At 38.3% G+C, this 23,722-nt stretch overlaps 1 protein-coding gene across 4 annotated transcripts; it reads right to left on the minus strand.

Moving 5' to 3' along the window:
* Positions 1 to 649: 649 nt before the first annotated feature.
* LOC124556730 lies at positions 650 to 12,369 on the minus strand. 4 transcript variants are annotated; one of them, XR_006968672.1, is made up of 4 exons: positions 11,593 to 11,841; positions 11,231 to 11,347; positions 10,717 to 10,781; positions 650 to 1,000 (listed from the first exon to the last, which is right to left on the minus strand). XR_006968672.1 is itself a non-coding variant. In XM_047130729.1 (4 exons), exons 1-4 carry the CDS (start codon positions 12,106 to 12,108, stop codon positions 923 to 925), a joined length of 318 nt encoding a protein of 105 aa, XP_046986685.1. In that variant the 5' UTR covers positions 12,109 to 12,369; the 3' UTR covers positions 650 to 922. The 4 variants fall into 4 exon arrangements, 1 of the variants encoding a protein (XP_046986685.1); XM_047130729.1 differs by lacking the exons at positions 10,717 to 10,781; positions 11,593 to 11,841 and adding exons at positions 11,882 to 11,953; positions 12,058 to 12,369; XR_006968670.1 differs by having other exon boundaries at positions 11,231 to 11,823.
* Between the last annotated feature and the right edge of the window lie 11,353 nt (positions 12,370 to 23,722).

Raw genomic sequence — 23,722 nt, forward strand, 5'->3', positions numbered from 1 at the left:
ACAATTGGCTCATAATACCTTATTCTAAGCATATACACAGGGAATCTTTGAGGTTTCTAGGACATATAAATACTCAGTATTTCTTCGCCCCATTCACATTCAGATTGCTGTAAGTTATGCAGTCAAAAGACTGGTCCAGTAACATCTGACTGCAAACCCAAAACTTCATGGAATATTTCCTTGCAGCAAGATAGAAATGTGGGTTCAAGTCACAGTCCGGCAGAAATTTTTGTGTCACTAATAGGTATTATATCTATACCTAATGCAGCTGATGTTTAATACTTCACAGTAAGTGAATAAATTTTGAATTTAATATCTAACAACAAAACATTAAACATTCCATGCAGAGTCAATCACAAAATATTTTAATTTCATACTTTTCACAGCTTTACTTTTGAAGAAATGTAAGCAATTCAGTGAAAAAATATTATCCTCTGACTTATCACTAGTGGACAGACCAATAAACTCTTCTTGAAAGTGTGTTCACTCCTCCCCCTGCCCACTTCCACACACACACACACACACACACACACACACACACACAGTAACATCATGCAATGATTCTGTAATTACTTTCCCTGGGTGGGGATGGGAGCAGGGATTGTGACAACACATATAATGGGACAATATAACATATGTAGTAGACAACTTCATTTGCAATAAACAGATTTATTTTACTGCAATTGTTTTTAACATGTCATGCTGAAAAAATCACATTCATTGCAACAGTAACTCCAATACATGAGATACAATTGTCATCCACTTCAATAAACATTTTATGACAGTGGGTTTTTACAGTGGAATGTGAATCATTTCCTTTTCTTAAAGTGTCTCTATGATAATACTATTAATACATTACCAGACACATTAATTTGGCACAGCTAGTAAAATAATGATGTTGGGTATTGGCTATGGCCTGTCCCTAGTAAACATCCCAGAGAATGTTTGGTTGTGCAATCGTGTAGTCATTCTCTTGTGGTCCTGGATTTGCGATGTGTTTCTGAAAATCAAAGGTTTATTGAATAATTATTGAATATTTTTTGATAGAACCTGGCATTAATGGAAAGAATAAACATAAGTAGAATAACATCACTACATGTCATACTAGGAAAGAATTAAGTATGTACTGATTAGTAACATGACTTTTGTACATAGAGTACATCACTCTGTCGCAAATGACACGCAAATCACTGTCACCAATGACGTGCAAATCAATCTCAAATGAAGTGCCTAGGAGTGAAAACTACATTTGACCACATATTAAGTTGTGAAATGTTGAAGCATATAATCAGCTAATCTGATCATGTACTGCATTCACATCAGACGTGGGCAGCTGGAGATAGTGAGGCTATTGGTTTATCGACAGTCATTCTGTAGGCACATGATCAAGCATTAAGCATTCTGACAGCATCTTCACATTATACACATTTCCTGATGAGTAGCTTCACATAAGCAAACCATCACAATTTCAGCAGAAGAGAGATTCCTTCTATGAATTCATCGTTCTGTACATCCTACCAAGAAGGTAAGGAACAAGTTAAGGTACACATTAACAAAATACAACCAAACATTGCTTAAGCTGTACACTGTATTAACAAGAAACTGCTGCAACCCTTCATACTAGTTCTGTTTATGCAAGTTAAATGCGTTCCAGTGAATTAGATAGAATTCTGCTGCTACTTCAATTGTATTAGGTAGCTGCAGGCTGCCTTACCAGAAACTTAATATTTACTTCATTAATCAAGTATTTATCAAAGACAATAGTGACCTAAATATTTAATTCCACACGAAAGTTTACAACACACTACTTGCCATCCATCTAGAGGAGGAATCAAATCCTTTCACTAAGATAATCAGTGGAAGGAGTCACTAATGAGGTACATTTTAAATTTTCTTTTGAACTGACTGAGATAACCAAAGGATACAAAGGTCACACAGACATATTTCTGTCTTTTATTGATAGTGCAGATCACAGTTCAGCTTGAACAGATTTTTCAAAACCACACTACACCTTGACTAAAATAACTGATTGTGACAGTGGCTAGAGGTCAGCCAACTGAATTTCTTTCTCGACACCTATGTGTCTGTTAGAAACTTGGAAGACATCTATGAATGTAAAAGTACAAATGATAAGTTCAACAAATTCCTAAATAGTTTTAGCTATTATTTTGAACTTTGCTTTCCACTCCATAAAAAGACAGTCACAAAAAAGGATCTGAAAATAAAATGGTTCACAACAGGGATACAAATATCTGTGAAGAAAAAGAAATTACTTCATGAAATATCCAGACAGCACACCCAATCCCCAGAATTTGATTCCTACTTTAAGAATTACAAAAAGGTTTTAGTTAAAGTCATAAAAGAAACAAAAAGAATGGCAAATAGTTCCTTCATAGCAAATGCACAAAATAAAATGAAAGCCATATGCGACATCATAAGGCATGAAAGAAGAGTAAAACAGAGAGAATACCATAACATCAAACTGAACAAAAAAAAACTTCTGTAATATCTGATCCCCAGCAGATAGCAAATATAATTTTAACTCATATTTCTCTGAGGCAGCTGAGATTCTGGTGAAGCAAAACTTTCAATATGCTGTCACTGCAAAACAGATTAAACTATCCCTAGTAACAAGTCTCTCTTCCTATACCAAACAGATCAACAGGAAATGCTAAAAACAATAGGGGAGCTAAAATCAAAATTTTCCTCTGGTACTGACAACATACCCGGCCATATCATTAAAAAATGAGCACCCTTAGTAGTCAAGCCCATGGTAGACATATGCAATAGTTCACTTTCTCGGTGAATCTTCCCAGAAAGGTTAAAAACAGCTAAAGTGAAGCCACTGTACAAAAAGGGTGAAAAAACAGATATAACAAATTATAGGTCAGTCTCTCTATTATCTGTTTTTTCTAAAATAATTGAAAAAATCTTTTATAAAAGACTCGTATATTTCATTGAAAAAAATAAACTTTTCTCAGCTACACAGCATGCTTTCCGAAAATGTAAATCCACTGAGACAGCTATTATAGATTTCTTAAATGAAGCTTTAAATGCATTAGACAAAAAAGAACACATAGCAGCAATACTCCTAGATCTTTCAAAAGCATTTGACATTATTAACCATGGTCTATTGCTTAGAAAGCTAGAAAATGTTGGTGTCAGAAGCCCAGCCTACGAGTGGGTAAAGTCATATTTACAAAACAGACTCCAAATAGTTGAAGTCTTGTACAAAGAAGGAAAAAATTCAACTTTCTATCAATCAGAAAAACAGTGTGTTAAATACGGTGTGCCACTGGGTTCCGTACTGTGACCAATCTTGTTCTTGCTGTTTGTAAATGACCTGGGACCATCCACCCCTAACGATAAGTACATTAAATATGCTGATGATACAAATATACTTATCAAAAGAAAGACCACAGAGGAGCTCCAAAATGAAATAAAAAAGAGCACTTCACATGTATCAGAATGGTTCGCAATGAACAACTCAATAACAAACACACATAAAACAAACACTATGCATCTACACACAGTGCAGAATAAACAGCCTTTAACTGGAACCATAGAATTGGTAGGCAAAAGACTTGAAATTGTAAATAGCACCAAATTTTTGAGAGTTTGGATCCAAGATGGCAGAAACACACACAACACCTATGTAGTAAATTAAATACCATTCGTTATAGTATAAAAATTCTTGCTGGATGCACATCAATGCAAGCCATAAAAAATGTGTACTATGCCCAAGCAGAATCACTGCTAAGATATGGTTTAATTTGCTGGGGAAATTCACCACCCAGCAAAATCTGTTTTATTGCACAAAAAAGAGTTATAAGAGCCATGGAAGGCTCAGCACCTCTATCTTCATGCAAACCCTCATTTGAAAAGCTTCATATTCTTCCATTACCATGCCCATATATCCTAGAAACAATGTTTATAAGGAAAATCGTAGATGAAAATAGCAAGATTGCTCCAAAAAACCAAAATATCCATTCATACAACACAAAGAATAATCAAGATTTACATATGCAGTTTCAACACATACAACACTAAAATAAAAAGGACCCTTGCAAGCAGGAAAAAATTATATAATAAACCACCTAAAAAAAATTAAGGCAATAACTGGCAGGCATAAATTCAAAACTCCAGTGAGTGACTACTTGCTACAGAATTGCTGCCATGGTGTTGATGAATTTTTATCTACAATGTAAATATGTGATAAATTTAAATAGTTTATACAATTAAGGCCAAAATAAGAAATGCGTACCTGTAGATTTATCTGTGTATAATATGTGGTCTATTATATATATGTGTGTGTCTGTATAATCAAGGCCGAAAGTATGAAATGTGTGCGTGTAAAATTTATTTGTATATTTGTGAAATGTTATTCCCACATGTCAGAGTTATAGTGCCATATACTGAAAAGCATACAACAGTTTTTCCGTTAAACTTTATTGCAAATTATTTGATTTGTCCTATATCATTATGTACCCCTGTACAGTGTATGATTCACAGGACAAATAAATATACAATAAAATAACTGATTTTTTTAGGCAACACAGATTTCTCAGGCACATTAGAATGTACAGGAAGGGGAGAGCAAACTGTTGCCCTGTCGACCACCCCCACTGATATTTTTCCCACTGCTGCTCACAAAGACAACAATAAAAATAATCTGAACATATGTTTTGCTCTATTTGCATTGCATGTGCAGCTCCTGCTCACTATAAGTATGTGGTATGTTGCATATAACAAACAACCCTGTGCCACCATAGCCATATGTCAACCAAGAAGTTATTTTCGTTAAAATTTAGAAGAAAACAAAATTGTTTATCACTAAGTCTGCCAAAGGCTCACAAAAGCATTCGACAAGAGCCACAAAAGTTTTCCATTACTTTTCCACCAATATAATCTGACAGGTGCCAAAAAATTTTAAAACTTTAACAACTATCCATTATATATGTGGGACACTGTGACTGATGAATAAAGGTTTCCTGAAATTACTGCTGTCAGCCACCTTTTGTAATATTTTTCAATCCTTATTTACCATGACCAGTTTTGAATCACTATCATCAGATGGTGCATATTTATTGCATGTTTGCAGCATTGTTGGAGTTGTGCAGCTCTGGCCAGGCTTGAACTGTACATACTTATCACATCCTGTGAACACATTTCATTCTCTTGCCATAGTCACATGAGGCACAACATAGCTGCAACCATCTGATGATAAATTGCTCGTCAATTCAAAACCGGTCACGGTAAATAGAACCTGAAGAATAAAACCAAAGGCAAAAGGCTTCTGTAAACCTTTACACGAATTCTAATGTTAACTGAAATTGCTGTTTCTGGCAACTTCTGCTCTGAAGATGGACATTTAACAAAAACCTTGTGGTACAAAAGACTACAATGATTGCTTGTGCTATTTAGTAGTAGATGTAAACATTCCTTAACAGTAACATGAGCAGTGACAGGCCAATATGTTCATTATTATTACTTTTCAACCAATGAGCTAGCTGATAATCTGTAAATAGCCAGTATGTAGTCATAAACACAAAAAAGACACAGAGTGTAAAACCAATGTAATCAACACCATTTTTATAGAAACAGACCAATGACCCTTGGAACATAGCATTATTTTTAATTAATCAAAACACGCACAAACTATATGTGAAGAACAAACTCAGTCTACACAAAGTGATTTACTGCCCTATTATGAAAGGTAGATTGTATCAGAAATGTATTCTAACTAATGATGGTACATCAATACCCACGATACCTACCAGTAACAATCCGACACAATTACCAAACACTAAATAGGAAATACCAAAAATTTATGAAAATTTTTATCACCAACAGTTTCAATATACGCAAACAACTTCGCCCATGCAACAAGCAATGAGCTCCTCATAAATATCTATCGTCTTCATGACTGAAGAGAAAAGAAAACTAATATTAAATCTCCAACCACAAGAAACACACGGCGATTCATTCCATGTCAAATCAACACACCTATTTTACCTCACCCTCTTAGATTTTGCTGAAAGTTGGTATGCTTATAGTGGGCACTGAGACTAAGAAAAATACCAAATTTTAATTCTTTATCTCAAACCATTCCTGAAATATGACTATGTAAACTTTTCAAAAACCAGCCAAAAATGTGTGAACAGACTTCTTTTAAATTGTCCTAGGAGCTGACCTAATTGAGCTAGAGAACTGGGTAAGGTGTCATTTTGCATGCTCTTTCCAGGGATATACAACAAAGCATAGCTTCTAATTAATAATCTTTTTCAAAATACTAATTAATATTTTGATTTAATTTTAATTTTTTTTACTAAAAGTACATAATTGAAAATTTTCAAAATATTTCCATAACTACTTCATACTATCGTAAATCACATGGAAAAATATAAATCTGGGATGATGATAGGTTCATTGTTAAAAAAAATTATTCCAGACTCTTGTTTTTCACTAATGGCCCTAGTTTGACCAAACTGACCTTTAACAAACACTAATTTCTTTACAATATACTGAAAGGTAAGTAAAACAAGCATTAGAAATATCAAAACATCACCTTATTAAACCAACACTAATCAGCATATTTTTTAATTAAGTTGACTGCTTATTTTAATTTCATACAACTTCACTAACAGTATATTAACTGATATAACAAAAACAAGAAATTGAACATTTAACTACAAACTGAAATAAAGTATGAATAAGTACAAGTATTTACATAATAGTTCTGGTCCATGATGTTTGAAATGGAACTATTAAACAAATTAAATACGTAATGCTTGTCTTTGAGTAACAGGTATCTGTACATAGCTAAATTTAACACAATAGGTTCTAACAATAATTTTAAAACAACTTTCTATAAAATGTACATTAACACTAACCTGAGACAAAAATTAAGTTTTGAGTTGAAAGCAGTTTCCCAATAAACTGTCTTGGAACTTCACATATTACATTTTAATAAAGCTGACTGGGTTTGGTTTACATCACTTTCATTAAGAATGTATGTTATTCCTGTCGGAGTAAATGGATTCACTTTTGTGAGAACATCCACAACTGACACCCATCGGACATCTGCATGTGCAGGATAAGAGAATGACTTAGCTGGTCCACATGGATAAGGAAAAGTTATTTTCACTTCATCAAGTTCTTCGTTTTTTTCTAAAATGTACCCAAGCCACCAGTTTCTGCCATATAAAGTGGTGACATAGCCTGATACATCTTGCGACTTCTGTTTGTCTGGTGATGTAGTTACTTCCCTCTCCCAACTCTGCATATCACCTGAGAAGTATTTGACTATTAATTTTGATGTAGTGTTGGGAATGAAAGCGTGAAATTGCTGTGTTCCTTTGATGGTCAATGCCTCTTCAAGTCGGGTTTTTAAGAATATTTCTGAAGCAGCATAGTCTTCTTGAGTGGAATATGCAAAATCAACATTTGTGATATTATCTACTGCCCAGTCAAATAGATCTTGTGCGGTTTGGATCTGATTTTGGTACGGCCTTTGCAAACTTCCACGAGCTGCCAGTCTCTTTACTGAACCCCCTACTCCATCACAAGGCCCTTTCCCATGTGCTGTGGCTGAAAAGTGCCACTCAGCTTTTATGTTGAACTCTTCCTCATGAAGGCAAAGGTTCAGGAAGTTATTCTTATTTTTATACTGAGCGGCAGAACCGTCAGAATAATAGTATATCTTTTTTGGAATCTTTTGAAATTTATTTGTTAGATATGAAATTAGCTTCTTTTGAAAGGTGTAAACTGCAGTTGTATTGTGCTCCAGGCAATCAGAAACAATGACAAAGCTCATATGCTCAATTTTGTCTTCCTGTTTGTAATATATAACAAAAGGATGAATGGTAATCTGTTTTCTTGTCCAGTGGAAACTCTGAGCTTCATCCTGCAGAACTACACTATAATTTTCTGAAAAATCACGTATGACAACAAATTCAGGTTCCATAAGGTTTTCTCTTGTGGAGTTAAGGAATGTTCGTTGTTGCTTGGCAATGAAGTAATGCCAAATCAAAGTCGACATCTTACTACAAAATAAATCTATGAACTCTTCAGAAGTTTTGTGAACAATTTCCAGATTACATCGGTCAACTGACACCCACTGTCAGAACTGAACTTGTTCAATTAAGTTTTCATGAAAAAGTCTTTTAAAATTTTACATACGACAGTTTCTCCTGGGCAGTATTCACAGTTTCCCATGTTGCAATCAACTGATGATGGGTTGCAAAGCATTTTTTCAATGCACTGCTTATAATTGTTTAAGCTGCTGTTTGTTAATGTATTTGGTTTGGCATTTTCTATCATTAATTTTATGTTTAGGTGAGCTGTGCACACGCAGACAGTGTGTGTGCCACTCCGGCCAGCTAATACACAATGTTTTGGTCTCAACAGAGTAAATTTAGATAAACCTATTTTTATGTTAGGAAACTTGTCTTTAAAATGTTTGTAAGCGTCTTTAAGGTTACACAAAATAAGTATTTTTGATATTTTTGTTTTATTTCCACTTGTTTCTGTAATTGTCACACAATCTTTAATACTGGCATTGCCCTGCTAACTTCATCATTTTCATAAAATGAATGTAGAGTTTTGACAGTTTCTGTTGGCAAACACTTCCCTGGTTTTGGGTTTGGACCTTCCATGAATCCTCTCTCTTTCAAAAGTTTTTTGGACTGCCGAACAATGTAATTAAGAGCATTAAATTCCCTCATTATATTCCTGACACTCCACTTTTCAGGTAAACTTGTAAGAATCATTAGATTTTTTGCTCTACTTATAGAATTTTTAAAGTTTTTTTTAAGATTTTCAAGAACAGGTTCATCAGTATTTGACGAAGTTTCAGGAGCAACAAAAAGTTTACGTGTCACTGATGAGATTTTCTTCACTTTTGATTTGGCATAATGCCTAGATGTTAGTTTTCTCTTGTCAATTGGGGACTCACCTAGTTCTGGAAGTGTTGTGTTAAATGTTTTAACAGCTACTGAAGTTGGAGACAAGTCAGGGTCTTGGTCTCTGATGATTATCTCTGATCCAGAAGATTCTTCTCCAACACTTTCATCACTGATGGGCTCTGGTGTATTTTTCAATTTGTTTACATCTTTCCTACATTTATAACAAATCTTGGCACCACTTGGTATTTGAGGAAATAATTTCGGCATCCATGTTGTGACATTTCTCAGTTTTTTTCTGTCTCTAATCAAATGTTTCGACTTCTTCAATGGATTACAACACTGCACTCTTACAGAACTGCACTTTTTACTTGGTTCCATATGTTGTGTCTAGACAAGACAGCCTAGACACAATGAGAGGAAGCCGAAAGACACGCGCTTAAGCTCACGCAGGCTGGCGTGAGGTCTGAAACAGGATACGTAATGAATGCTATAAAGAAAAGTACGTAGCTTCTGGAATACTTAACTTTAATCCATAATTGTATAACATCGCTCTTGTACAGATATAATCTCCATTTCAATATACTTGGTGATGGCGCCTTGCTAGGTCGTAGCAAATGACTTAGCTGAAGGCTATGCTAACTATCGTCTCGGCAAATGAGAGTGTGATTGTCAGTGAACCATGGCTAGCAACGTCGGCTGTACAACTGGGGCGAGTGCTAGTACGTGTCTCTAGACCTGCCGTGTGGTGGCGCTCGGTCTGCGATCACTGACAGTGGCGACACGCGGGTCCGACGTATACTACCGGACTGCAGCCGATTTAAAAGGCTACCACCTAGCAAGTGTGGTGTCTGGCGGTGACACCACACCATATTTATACAAAAACCACTTATAAACTGTCCTTCAATGTATAGATTTACTTGAAAATGAACTATTAAATATAATAGATACAGACTGGTCAACACAGAGGTAACAATTGAATTGCACTAAAACCACAGTGCACAATAATGCTGTAGGCACACAAAGCCTTAGAAGGTAACAATACAGACTACATCATCTCAACAATGGCTCCAGTCTCTGAATTATTGTACAGACATCAAGCCGTATGTGTACAGTCCTCTACTGACGTACTACCTTAAAGGTCAGTTTGGTCAAACTAGGGCCGTTAGTGAAAAACAAGAGTCCGGAATAATTTTTTTTTAACAATTAACCCATCATCATCCCACATTTATATTTTGTAAAAAAAATTAAATCAAAATATTAATTACCATTTTGAAAAAGGCTATTAATTAGAAGCTATGTTTTTTCTATCACTGGAAAGAGCATGAAAAATGCTGTAAAATGACACCTTTCCCAGTTCTCTAGCTCAATTAGCACAGCTCCTAGGGCAATTTAAAAAAGGTCCGTTCACAGATTTTTGGCCAATTTTTGAAAAGTGTACATGACCATATTCCAGGAATGGTTTGAGGTAAAAAATGGAAATTTGGTATTTTTCTTAGTTTCAGCACCCACTAAAGTATACCAACTTTCAGCAAAATCTGAAGAGGGTGAGGTAAAATTTTTATTTAAAGTGTGTTGATTTGACATGGAATGACGCCGGCACTAATATTTCCAAACATAAAAATGAATCCATCAGCCACAATATGCAAATTCAAAGTAACTCACAAGAAAGCCAGCACAAATTCTTCCAATAGCAACCTGAAACATTCAATTTATGTCAAACAACTCACTTACAAACATCCTGCACATGACAGCGCCACCGAATACAACATACCATCTAAAAACACAAACACTCAAAAACATCAAGGCTCACCATGACATCACACACCACATCACAGTTACATCATGGGTCAAAGCAGAGGGGTGTAGCATCAGAACCTGACCTTGTGCAAATAACCTCACATTAACCTCTGGTAGGAAATAGTGACAAGACAATGACTGCTAATTGGCAATAAAACAGGACTAAATTAGGTAGAATGTAACTTCAATACTGTTGGAACCTTTGTTCAGAATTTGCGTCTTCTTAGTACAACCCAAAAAGGTTAGTACCGCCTGCTTTGCACTTAGAAATCTTTCTCACTATACTGGCCCACAAACAGGAATGACAGAATACTTTTATTCAATCTGTCCTACAGCATTTTCTCTTTAAGCAGTGCAGCTAAGGTCTAAAAATTGTCCACTCTAACAATGAAACCCTCATACTCACATCCTAAATCATTTACTCCCTAATGGTACTTATGATTAATAATAATGAGTGAATTTACTAGGCACTGATTTGCTTTATGAATTTTCTGAATGTCAGCCGAGTCATTCATATAAATCCTGACCTGGTATTTCAGCATCTTGTTTTGCAAATGCAAATTTCCCACAGTCTCTCCAGGTTTGCTGCAAGCCTGATGTCTCTTTCTGTTCTCAGTGAGTTTCACCGTTATATACTTCAGTGGCTAAAAATAAAGTTCAAGAACTCCATTACTTAATAACTCACCATCTTTAAACGATAGTAAACATTGAAGAAGCCTTCCAACAACCATTAGAACAGTACTAAATTGCATGCACACAGCTATAAAACTAAATCAGCAGATTACAATGTTCACCAGTGCAACACTACACTTGCAGCTAGAATGCATACGTCACAGTATTAAATAAATCCTGTACATTTATATTCTACGGGAAAATATGGTATTCTAACCACAATCACTTTAACCGATCAACTTATTTGCCTCCCAGAACGTGAATGTATATAACGTTTCCTATTTTCTCTCCAACAATTTTGCGTTCCGCTTTTCGTCTCTTAGAAACCTGAGTAGCAAAAAAAAACCTACGGCTGATTTACAACTCAATACAGCATGTACCACCTCGACGACAACAATAACAGACCAAACACAGCTTCTTCTCCCCTCCAAAAATTTCGTCTTCGAAGATAATACCCACAACGCCTTCAACTGGATGTGGTAACATTTGCGAACTTCGTCACCTACCGTGTTTCGCTGTCGCCAGTCTTGTATCCTAATGACACCGGAATAGCCTGGTCGCTGCCTCCGACACAATGTCTAAAGAAATTTAAGCACTGTGTTAATGTACATCAAAAACTGTTGTAAACTATAAGTATTTAAAAGAAGTTCACATGATGAATGTACGAAGCATCAAATGTAACCTCAGGGTAAATGTTGCTCTTGTTCTGAAACACCTCATACATTTCTTTCATGCATACGAAGTCTCTTCATCCTCTCCTGGATTACTTATTATTGCCTACTATACCCTTGCAAGTTCGTAGCAATCACCGCGATTTATTCTTGCACTGCGCTGGCGTAAACGTCTGCTGTTTGCGTTTCAGGTCTCGGCTCTTACCTAGCCGTTCATTATATACAATTCTATAGAATTCAAAGTCGCTTCCCTATCCCACAACGGTTCCGGTGTGGGACAAGAATGAAAGGGTTCTTGTGTGCGAGGTGAATGAAAAACTAGGAACTCTTCCATTACGTCGTAGTCTGAAAATAACGGATATATAACTGAATTTCCAGGCAATAAATAACATACATAGAATATTACGGAACAATTTTTACAATTAATGAACAAAAAAAATCTTACTTTGTATCGCCTCTTCCCCATAAAATCGTTGCTGTTGCACATGGTCAACGCTCAACGATCACAACTGAAGATCAACTTCTTCCCAACTCACTCCAGCCAGAAATGGGCCGAGAAGTGTACGAGCAGCGCAAGTAGCAAGCACGGAAGTTCTACGTCATCGTAGCCGTGCATGCGCTGTAGCGCCAATTTCTCGAAATGGAAAATTGCTCTCTGGCGTACTCAAACGAACCTACATTGCCAACCTGATCACGTGATCACAGGGCGCCATAGGTTTGTCCGAAAAGCGCCCTGTACGTTTAAATGTCATTACATTACTAGTAGAGACACATTCTCTTTGTAACTGCCGTCGCTAACCACAGACGTTTCGTAAGCGCCATAACAATTTGTATTTGATACCTGAAATAAAATCGTTTGAAGAGAAAGGAAGGAAACGAAGAAGAAGAAACTTTGAAAGCTTCTTTGCGATAAGTACCACAGCTCAGATGCAACGATTTTTTTGTATCTACATCAGCCACCGCAATTTTTCGCTATTACACCGCACTTAATACTATTAACGCGTCTGATGCAGTAAACTTTTTACCTTGATAGTATTGCAAAACGACTTGATAACAAGCCAATACCTTTGAAAGTGTGTGAAAACCACCGAATTTGGAGCATATTAGATATTAAACCACAAACTTCATCGATTTTTTCCTGTTTTTGTGGATTTATTTTCCTCTTTTTTTTATCTAGCGCAAAGCTTTACTTGCTGGTTACACTTTGAGGTATATATTTACAAACTAAGTAAGAAGTACATAAAAAATACGCTCGGTTGTTAAATGCACTTCAAAGTATGTATCCCGCATATTACAAATGTATATGACACGTTGAACTCCCTGTCTCGCAGCCCCCCCCCCCCCCTCCCCCATCAGCCTGCGACTATGACGCCAGGCCTGCTCGACGCGTAAGCTGGCCGATCTGTAATCTTTCTCAAGCGATTTTAAAGAAACTAGACGGTAATAAACTCTAAGTCTCGCAGATTTTATAGCTTCATTCGTCAGTTTCATGATGAAGTACCTGTTATTTCGTTAATGGTCATTTTTTGTGATGTTTCGGAATTAGCTAAACTACTGCAAGAAATTCTTAAAAGTTTGCAGTGTAAAGTAGGGGTCACTATGAATTTGCATTTGATACGTGTTAAAGTCGTATGTTGCTGCTTTTGAAATTCAGATAACATATCCAATTGTTGTTTAAAACTAGAAGGATATCGCTATCTGTCTCCAATGTTGAGAAAATGGAATGTATTTAAAAGGGCTCCGTCACGAACGCACTGGCCAGTGAAAGCCCCAAAATGAGACATTCATAAATTCCTCATATCTCACAAACTGTCTGAGGTATCGGAACAAGATTTTGGCAAATGATAGTATGCAAAGAGAAGAGTATTTTGCCTTATGATCTATATGTGACACTTCCATATCTATCGAAATATTCAAGAAACTGCAGATTTTTTTAATGAGGTAATGTAATTTTGAAGCAGCATCAACAGCCTGTGGAACGAGAATTGCTGTGGGTTTTGAAGGATGCAAGTGAAGAAACTGCAGATTAATGTTTATACTGAAAATGGATTTTCTCATAACTATTGATATGTTCCACTCTCAATAATACGCTGTTTTAGGATTCTGAGACAATTCAAACTGCATTCGAATGTTAGTGAGAAATATACCTGTAAGGTCTGCCGTATTTGGTCAAAAAAAGCGAAATTAACACAGCAACAGGAGATGTGGCGTATTACTCAAAACGCGACACAGTCCTTTATGAATCCATGTCTCCTCACCTACATTCTTGGTATGGCAGACAACTTGAGACCAGTCCTGTGATACAGCATTTGCAGTGACTTCTATTGTCAGCATTTGAACCTCACTGAGTGTAAATTTCTTGTTGCTTTTTGCCACATTACTTTTCGCCTAGGCCCATATATTCTCAGTCGGATTTAAAAGAGCATGATACGGGGGAAGCCTGATTAAACTATGTTCTTTACCGTTAGCGTTTCGACGACCTGGTAGCGTGGAGTTTTAGCTTGTACAGTACTACAAGTCCCATTAACTTCGTCTTACCCAAACTAGGTTCAATTTTATCCAGTCGAACATTTCTTTGTACCCAGAGAACAGTAGCCATATTCCTCCGCTGCATCTTTGCACCTTTATCCATCAAAACCGAGTGATATTGCGTGTTGTCCATTACTATTGTCAAATTCAGAGAAATATTTTGCAACACAACATTATATTTACAGCCGGTGAACGAGTTCTTGGACGACCCCTTTAATTGCGAATATCGTGTTCATGCGTGCTACGCTGTTGTTAATGCAACGCCAACACGGAACTCTCGTTCACAAAACCTGACGACTGTGGAACAATTCAATGCCATAAAATATCACTTTACAGCGAGAGCTGATGAATATAGGTGCCTCTAATGCGCGACACCACGTTGTACTGCTTATACAAGGCATGGCAACAGGGCCGCTTAACCAACCGACCTGCTGGCGGCGTGGTAGGGAAAGCCAGCTTGTCATTGGTGTTACCTAGGCAGCGGCGCCATGTCCTCTCTGGTGAGCCAAACGTCAAAGGTCGCAACTAATTTTAAACGCACTATAGCTGCTTTTACTAAACACTCACCTGTCGAAAAGGCATTGAGGCACCTTAAGCCAGTATGCTGTTTATGCCTGTGTTTATTCGGTTGGGAGGAAAGAAGTCAGGACAGGTCTATGGTCCAAACACAATGATAAACGCCTTTATCCTTATTTTTCTCATTGGAGAATAGCAGCATGTTTACATGCAGCTTATGTTCACTGGGAAATTAGGAGAAGTGAAAGGCTCTGACAACTATATGTTTATCCTGGTCGTTCTACCTATCCGACTTCAGTTTCTCCAGGCCATTAACATGAACCTATATTCTGGGCCTCGAATTAGGTATGTGCCAGAGTGTAACACGGAACTCAGTACAGTCAAAGTTATACCGTACACGAATTTTTAGGTTTTACCGGATCGAGTTATACATTCTGGATGATACCAGTAATCGCAATTTCTTTCGCAATCCAGGGTTGACCATGCAAAACAAGGCTGGCCGGTTTTATTTTGAACATTAATGTATGCCTCCTTCTCAGCTATATCCATAGGAAGTTCGGTATAACTTAACCCTCCATTTAATGGATCACTGATAAGTTTAGGGATGTCCAGGTGTAGTATTTGTCTGAGCGCTTTGGTTGACCCTGTAACTTCCATCTCGGAAAACCTGTCCATTATAGCACTTAAAGTGGACTCATGAAACCACTTGGCGATTGATGTCTTCTATGATGTCATGACATAATCCCCCCAAAGATAATGAAGGCTTATCTCTTCAACGGCAGACACATGTTTGTGGGGGAAGGGTGCGAGGTGTGACAGTTTGATGCACAACACTGCATTGCATTTAATGGCGGGGTATCATGGATCATTAACAATCTTGGGGAGCTCCATTTCCATAACAGAGAGGTACACTTTGAGAGAGCCTTAAGTTTATGCTTGAGTACCACTCCTCCGTTGTTCGATCGTGTGTATCGGAGAGCACCGAATTACATAGATATCCAAAGGGAATGGTGATGGACCTTAGGTACAGAAGAGACTGGAACAGCACATTACGTCCACATGCTAACAGCTTTTTATTGGTCTTTTCACTGACGCACATGTACATTACCATGAGGGGTGAGGTACACGTACACACGTGGTTTCCGTTTTCAATTACGGAGTGGAATAGAGTGTGTCCCAACATGTCAGGCCAATAGATGTTCAATGTGGTAGCCATCATTTGCTGCACACAACTGCAATCTCTAGCGTAATGAATGTCGTACACGCCGCAGTACATCTGGTGTAATGTCGCCCCAGGCTGCCACAATACGGTGTTTCATATCCTCTGGGGTTGTAGGCACATCACGGTACACATTCTCCTTTAACGTACCCCACAGAGAGGTGTAAGATCAGGAGAACGGGCTGGCCAATTTATGCGTCCTCCACGTCCTATGAAACGCCCGTCGAACATCCTGTCAAGGGTCAGCCTAGTGTTAATTGCGGAATGTGCAGGTGCACCATCACGCTGATACCACATACGTCGACGCATTTCCAGTGGGACATTTTCGAGCAACGTTGGCAGATCATTCTGTAGAAACGCGATATATGTTGCAGCTGTTTGGGCCCCTGCAATGAAGTGAGGACCAATGAGGTGGTCGCCAATGATTCCGCACCATACATTTACATTCCACGGTCGCTGTCACTCTACCTGTCTGAGCCAGCGAGGATTGTCCACGGACCAGTAATGCATGTTCCGTAGATTCACCGCCCCGTGGTTTGTGAAACCCGCTTCATCGGTAAACAGGCAGAACTGCAACGCATTCTCTGTTAATTCCCATTGACAGAATTTGCATTCGATGATTAAAGTCATCACCATGTAATTGCTGATGTAGCGACACATGAAACGGGTGAAAGCGGTGACGATGTAGTATGCGCATGACACTATTTTGACTCAGTCCACAGGCTCTCGCAATGTCTCGTGTACTCATGTGTGGGTTCATGGCAACAGCAGCTAACACACCAACTGCACCCGCTTCTCCTGTGACGGGCCTGTTACGGACCCGTTTGCATGCTACGACCATACCTGTTGCATACAGTTGGCGGTAGATGTTTTGCAGTGTGCGGCACGTTGGATGCTCTCTGTCTGGGTACCGTTCTGCGTACACCCTGCAGGCTTCAGCTGCATTTCGTCGACACTCGCCATAGATGAGTATCATCTCCGCCTTTTCAGAGTTCGAATACACCATGGACACAGTTCCTACAACACTACACTATCACAGACGTCTGGTAACACGGTGTACTACAGTTGGTCTGCGTGCGGAGACGAATGCAGAATAACAATAGCAGCAAGCGCTACATGCGGACACTGCGACAGGTAGACCAAACCACAACAGTGCACTACAGCAACTCTCGTAAACACGGTCGTCATCGTAAACATGTGCCTGCAGATGCCGCTCGCCAACCGTGGCCCGTGTTTCTTACAACACGCAACTGAACGTCGGAGGTTTCAGCGTCAACTTTAGGTTTCAATATCTCCGGATGTAATTAACATTTTACAATGCAACAAACGGCACTGATTACGTATTTGTTTATATGTTCAGATGTGCTAACAAAACTAACGGGGTTCCATTTAAAAAAACGTAAGTTTGTGTTAAAAAACGTACTTCCATGCATTTTTTATGGTTTGTATTAACCAATTACACTAGCCCCTCTCCTCACGTTCGGTCTGTGGAATCGATTCGTCAGTATTTGATGTGGTTTACGAAATATATCCAGCGGTAACGTTAGGTGACTCACCCTGTATATCTCGTTCTTCCAGTAAATCACGTACAACAACAACAAAAAATATACAACATATTTTTATGAAGTTTTTTTAAGACTACGTCAAACATCAATACATTATGTAGACACTGTACTACAAAGAAGAAAAATACAGTATGTTAGTTACAATCCTGCTGCTGCTGCCTTTCAGCTGCCTTACAAATAATAAAAATACAGTATATTAGTAACAATCATGCTGCTGCTGCCTGCTCCTCTATTATACGCTGGTTGTATACTGAAACAATAAGACAACATGTATTCAATACCGCTGCTACGAAATCATTAGTGGAAAGTTGAAGTTTTTCGATTTGAATCTGTACTTACTTGGTAATTCACCATCGTCCTGCTGCGGTCTTGGGCGTTTGCTGCTGCCACTGGTACTGCTGCTGCCTTATACTTCTAAGCTTTTCAGTTTTCAACTAAACTGGTGACACTCTCATGTGCAAGAAGAAGAGAACCTGACACAATTGCTGACAATGACGTAATGAGAACGGCTGGTGGTGGGGATGGTCTTTATATACCTTCGCTGACTCGGTACTAGCCATTAGGAACACAGTATTGTGTGGAGGCGGTTGGTGAGGATACGTTGGTCTATAGGTTTGAGTTGCAGATTTGGGGGACAAGTTTAAATGGTTGAGATGGCTCTGGGCAGTATGTGACTTAACTTCTGAGGTCATCAGTCGCCTACAACTTAGAACTAATTAAACCTAACTAACCTAAGGACATCACACACACCCATGCCTGAGGCAGGATTTGAACCTGCGACCGACAGAGACTGCCAACAGTTGAAGAGGGTGGTAATGTGTAATAGGTAGACATCTATCCAGACCATCACACAGGAAATCCAAACTGCATCAGGATCCACTGCAGGTACTATGACACTTAGATGGGAAGTGAGAAAACTTGGATTTCATGGTTGAGCAACTGCTCATAAGCCACACATCACGCCAGTAAATGCCAAACGACACCTCACTTGGTGTAAGGAGTGTAAACGTTGGACGATTGAACAGTGTAGAGTCGACTCTAGACTGTAGCGCCTAGAACCGCACGGCCACTCCGGCCGGCTGGGGGACAAGTCCAGGTGGTGGCACTCTTTGCGTGTCTGAATTGTGAACTACTACTCAGTAGGAATTTTTTATTCACATGATAGGAATTTTGCTTAGGTGCATTCCGTTTCTTCAGAACAAATACTTACACTATGTAATCAAAAGTCTCTGGACACCTGGCTGAAAAGTCATGGTGACAGTCTTTTGGTATTGTGATGGCGTCATTCTCGTGAATGTGATGCCAAGATGGTCAACCATCAATTCAGAGGCATACAGGAAGACTGAATAAACTCAAGAACTGTTCGCGACATGTTCGATAGGACAAGAATTCAGCAGAAATCTTGCTCCAACACGAAATGCACAACCACACACAAGTCTTAGAACCCGGGAACACATCGCCAAGTTGGGTTGGACATCATTGCCTCATCCATCCCACAGCCCAGACCTGGCACCCAAAAAGTTGGGCCGCTTAAAAATTCTCTGTGGGGAACACACGTTGAAGATGATGAGAGTGTCAGTCATGCAATAAAAACAGGGCTACGTCAACAGGAAAATGACATACAACTTCGTGGCATCCTCCATCGGTAATGTTGGAATTCAATATGGTGTTGGTCCACCCTTAGCTTCCACTCTCGCAGGTGAGGAGTCAACCTTGGTGTGGACAGTACCTGGGGCAGCCACAGTAGTGGACTGATCGAGGGATACGTGGGATGTGTGATGTCCCTTAGATCCACACATACAGCCCCCCACAGTTATTCCTGTTGGCAACAGCCTCAAGCTGGGTGACCAAACCCAGCAATGCCTGGAGCTGTGAGCAAAGAATCACCAACTCAACTCACATCTCAACACAGCAATCTTAGTTGCTATCCTTACTAAAGATGGTAGAAATATCCTCTAGACAGTTATTAAAACTTGGTATTGTCCCTGATAAATACACAAACACATGCTTAATTTAGGAGTCTAAACTAAACAGTGCCGAAAAAAAATCAAAATTAATCGCTTCTTATGAGAAGTTGAGAAGTTGTGTCAACTCACGAATGAAATGGTGTATTTCGAAGCACTGCTGCAGTAACGAAGGCTACCACTCAAATGAGGAGACTAACAACTGTAAGTGACTGTCAGAATGCCAGCAGCGATACTATGCAATGCATAGTTAACAAACTGCGGAACTGTGCCTGATGAATACCCCCAAACGCACACGAAATTTAAACCAAAGACAACAGAGGAAATTCACAATAAGCCCCTTCTTATGAGAAGCTGTGTCAACTCACAAACGAAATAGTATACTTAATGACGTACTTCAATGGGCTTCTGCAGTAACGAAAGTTACCACTTGGTGATGAAGAGTTTCATTGTATTGGCCATTTTGAAGAACCATCCTAAGAGCACCTTCTTACACTTCTTGTAAGAAAACTTGACGTCAACCCAGTCTCCTTCCTTTAAATTGTTTACATCTTCATCTGCAGTCCCCACTTCACCATTTTACATATCTTCTTCAGAAGATTCTAGGTCTTTTGGAATATGTTCTTCTAAATCACCAGATAATTTTTCTGGACCATCTACATTGGTTTTTGGAAAGTCTGCTAGAGTAACACTAGATCCAGTACCCTCCTGTGACCCTATCAGTTGATCAAAGAGAGTGGCAGTTGCTGGGGACACTTTCCTTCAGCTCCTTTTAATATTTTTACACAAGTGTTGAGACAGTTTAGTTTTATATCTATTTAGGAAGCTGATCCCAACCCATATCCAGGCATGTCGTCTTTAAAGTTAGCTATGTATATGCCCTCTCTGTCCAAGTGACATTATATGAAGGGGAATTGGATGATTCTATCTAGGTCATGTAAAATTATATGACTTTAGGAACATTTTTATCCCTACCCAATTGACATATTATCATGATTTTTTTGTTGTGTTCCTTATATCTGTATCTCAATTTTAAAACGGTAAGTCTTAAAAATAATAAAAACTTACATTTAAAAAAATATTTTTAAAAGTAGCCATAAAAACTGCATTTTTTTGGCTTTAATTAAATTTATACCATAGTTCTTTAAAAGATATTCATATTTCCTCAGTTTAAATCAACAGCTAACAAATAAGGAACAATTTTTAAAAAATCGTGTTGATAACATTAATAGCAGCCAAGAAAAATGTTCCTAACCATTGAAAACCACAGTTGTCGGGGAAACGCAAATAAAGATAAGAATATTAAACAATGATTTTATTCTTACTTTAGTACATTCCAGCTTCATATGAAGGTCATCTGGATCTTCTAGTTCTTCGAACTGGTCCTCAATCTTTCTTCTTGCTTGCTGTGTGGCCTGGTGACACTTTTTCTGAATTTCTGTGACAGCTTTGTCCGCTTTTTTAATCAGAAGTTCGTCGTCCTTTTTCAAAAACTTGACACAGTTCTTGCCTGGATATATGCCTATATGACTCAAAATTTTACACTTTGCTAAATTTCCTTCATTGAAACTTGTAATAGCTTCGTACACTCCCAACTGAAATGTAGTCATCAAAATAAAAGTTGCTTTTGGTAGCCGCGACCATAGAACATTGTTGAAAGACTCTGACGGATTTTGCATTCCACCATGTAGGCACTTATGCAAGAGGTCAGGATGGACCAAGTCTCTAAATATGGGTTTTATTTGTTACATGACAGGAAGATGAGTGTGGTCACTGTGGTCATAAGGCTCATTTTTCTCTTGGGCTTTTATGAATTTGTACCAGCTTGTCTCACCTTTGGGGCATAGTCCGTGTCCAGATGTGTCTCCGTTGGTAGCTGACAAATGAAAACATTCTGCCCAGACCGCTGTCTTTATGTCCTTTAGAGTTTCTGTAGCATTCCTTCTTATAGCTAGGCCATAATATAGTTGTATTTGATTTACAGCCTCACCAGTAAGGCGGCCACGACACCCGATGGTTTTGCCTAAGGAAAGTTTTGTTTTCTCAAGTTTCTGTTTCTGTTTCCTGAGGCGACTACCCATCCACTTCTCGACGTGACCGCAACATTCCAGTTTCTCAGTTGAGAAGTCGGGACCATATGGTTTGGCATCACAAACCTTAGGGTAAGAAGCACTGTCCCCGTCTCCTTAAATAATACTTGTACTGCATTCCGTATTTCGGCAGCGATTCTTGGAACATTTCTACAACTCCTTTTACCTCCATTCCTCCACATACTCCAGAGTAGTTAGCTAGGCAATCAGCATCATGATTGTTGGTCATTCTATTTTCGCATCTGCAATACTTGTATAAATTTTTTAACATCAGTTACCTTGCCTGTGTTTTCCGCTATTGCATTTACAATTCCATTGAGTGAAGTGTGGCCCCTACGTTTCCACGATCCGTCAAATATTGCTGTCAAGTCTCTATTACCATCATTTTCACCGATACTTTCTTCAACAGCAGCCTTCATACTCTCTTCACAGACCTCTTTTGCAGCACCTCGCTGCAGAAAATTTTCGCCACTTCTTCACCTCTTCCAATACATCGGAATGTGTAGGCTAATCGAACATTCACTTCTGATTGTTTAGAGTTTGGTAAGCATAGAGAATTAGTAGTGGACACTTCGAAAGAACAGTCACTGCACTTTATTACTATCGGTACTTGTAAGCCTAGCCTGTTTCCAGTAGAGACGGTAAAGGATACTTTACATTTTACGCACACTGCAATTTGGCTAACTAGGCAACATAGTCTGTTGATATTAACAATATCATAGCAACCTGCTCCTTTTCGATATATCTCATATTTAGCCAAGTTACAGGTACGTTTCTTAGAAGAAGAGCTTGTTTTAGAAGCACAAGCAAATTCAATACTAGTACTAGGCTTAGGGTCACCTTGACAATGAACTTCCAGTTCAGATTCACCACGATGCAAAAACTGTTTTTTGTTACATCTCCCCCCACTGAACTCACGTTTTCTTTTCTTGTTTTGTATTAGCGGCATTTTTACATAATATAAACTTATTTGCTGAGATATAAACACTGAAATACGAATATCGTAAACAAACTTCACTTTCAGTCACCACAAAGAACTGAAAACAACAAAGTAAACTGGCAGCTGTTTGCATCATCGTTGCCAACAGTATTTCATCAGTGTTACAAACTAAGCTTTCAAACAGTTGTACTATAACAAGTAGTCACTAGCGAGTAAAAAGAAGGTTGAGTTCATGAAAAGTGTGTGTTGCAGGGCTTTACTAAAACGCTTGTAAAACGGAAACCAATCAACATAAATTAATAAATTTCCTATCAATTTAAACCCAAATATATGCGTAACAAAAAAAAGTGCAAAAAATAAAAAAAAAATTTTGAACCAAAAAACGCAAGTCAAAGTCACTTAAAGGATAGCCCAGATCTGCACAAGTTATAAGATAGTCAACAAGTTTTTCTTCTAAATGTTTAGAAATACAAGTCTGATCTTTTATTCTTGAACTCAGTATTCCTACCAGGAGTGTCACTTGAATGTTTCACATAACGATGCAGGGCTGCCTTATAGATTTCAATTTCTTTTCTCTGCTTTCCTCATGGAAATTCATCAGCAGCTGCCTGGACAGCCTGCACTACCGTCTTCTCATCAACAGGGTGATGTGCATTCAATCGAGGGTCTCTTTTGTATATCCTAGCCAACATGAATCATTGGAAATAGGTCAACATTGAGGTTAGATTAACAAATAAGTAAAATAAAGATAAAAATTAATTTTGTTTGTTGCATAAATACATATTCTTAAGATAAATATGTTATTGGTAAGTACTTTTGGTTTTTTTCGTCTCTATTCACCCCTATATAACTG

The sequence above is a fragment of the Schistocerca americana genome, chromosome X, assembly GCF_021461395.2.
Source record: "Schistocerca americana isolate TAMUIC-IGC-003095 chromosome X, iqSchAmer2.1, whole genome shotgun sequence".
Lineage (NCBI taxonomy): Eukaryota > Metazoa > Arthropoda > Insecta > Orthoptera > Acrididae > Schistocerca > Schistocerca americana.

Bases quoted from the DNA above. Each gene is read 5' to 3' on its own strand.
- LOC124556730 (XM_047130729.1), bottom strand. From the start codon at position 12,108: ATGAAAGAAATGTATGAGGTGTTTCAGAACAAGAGCAACATTTACCCT. The intron at 11,954-12,057 runs GTTACATTTGAT...AAATTTCTTTAG, and splicing joins AGAGCAACATTTACCCTGAG to ACATTGTGTCGGAGGCAGCG. The intron at 1,001-11,230 runs GTCAGGATTTAT...TTTGATTTTCAG, and splicing joins ACAAGATGCTGAAATACCAG to AAACACATCGCAAATCCAGG.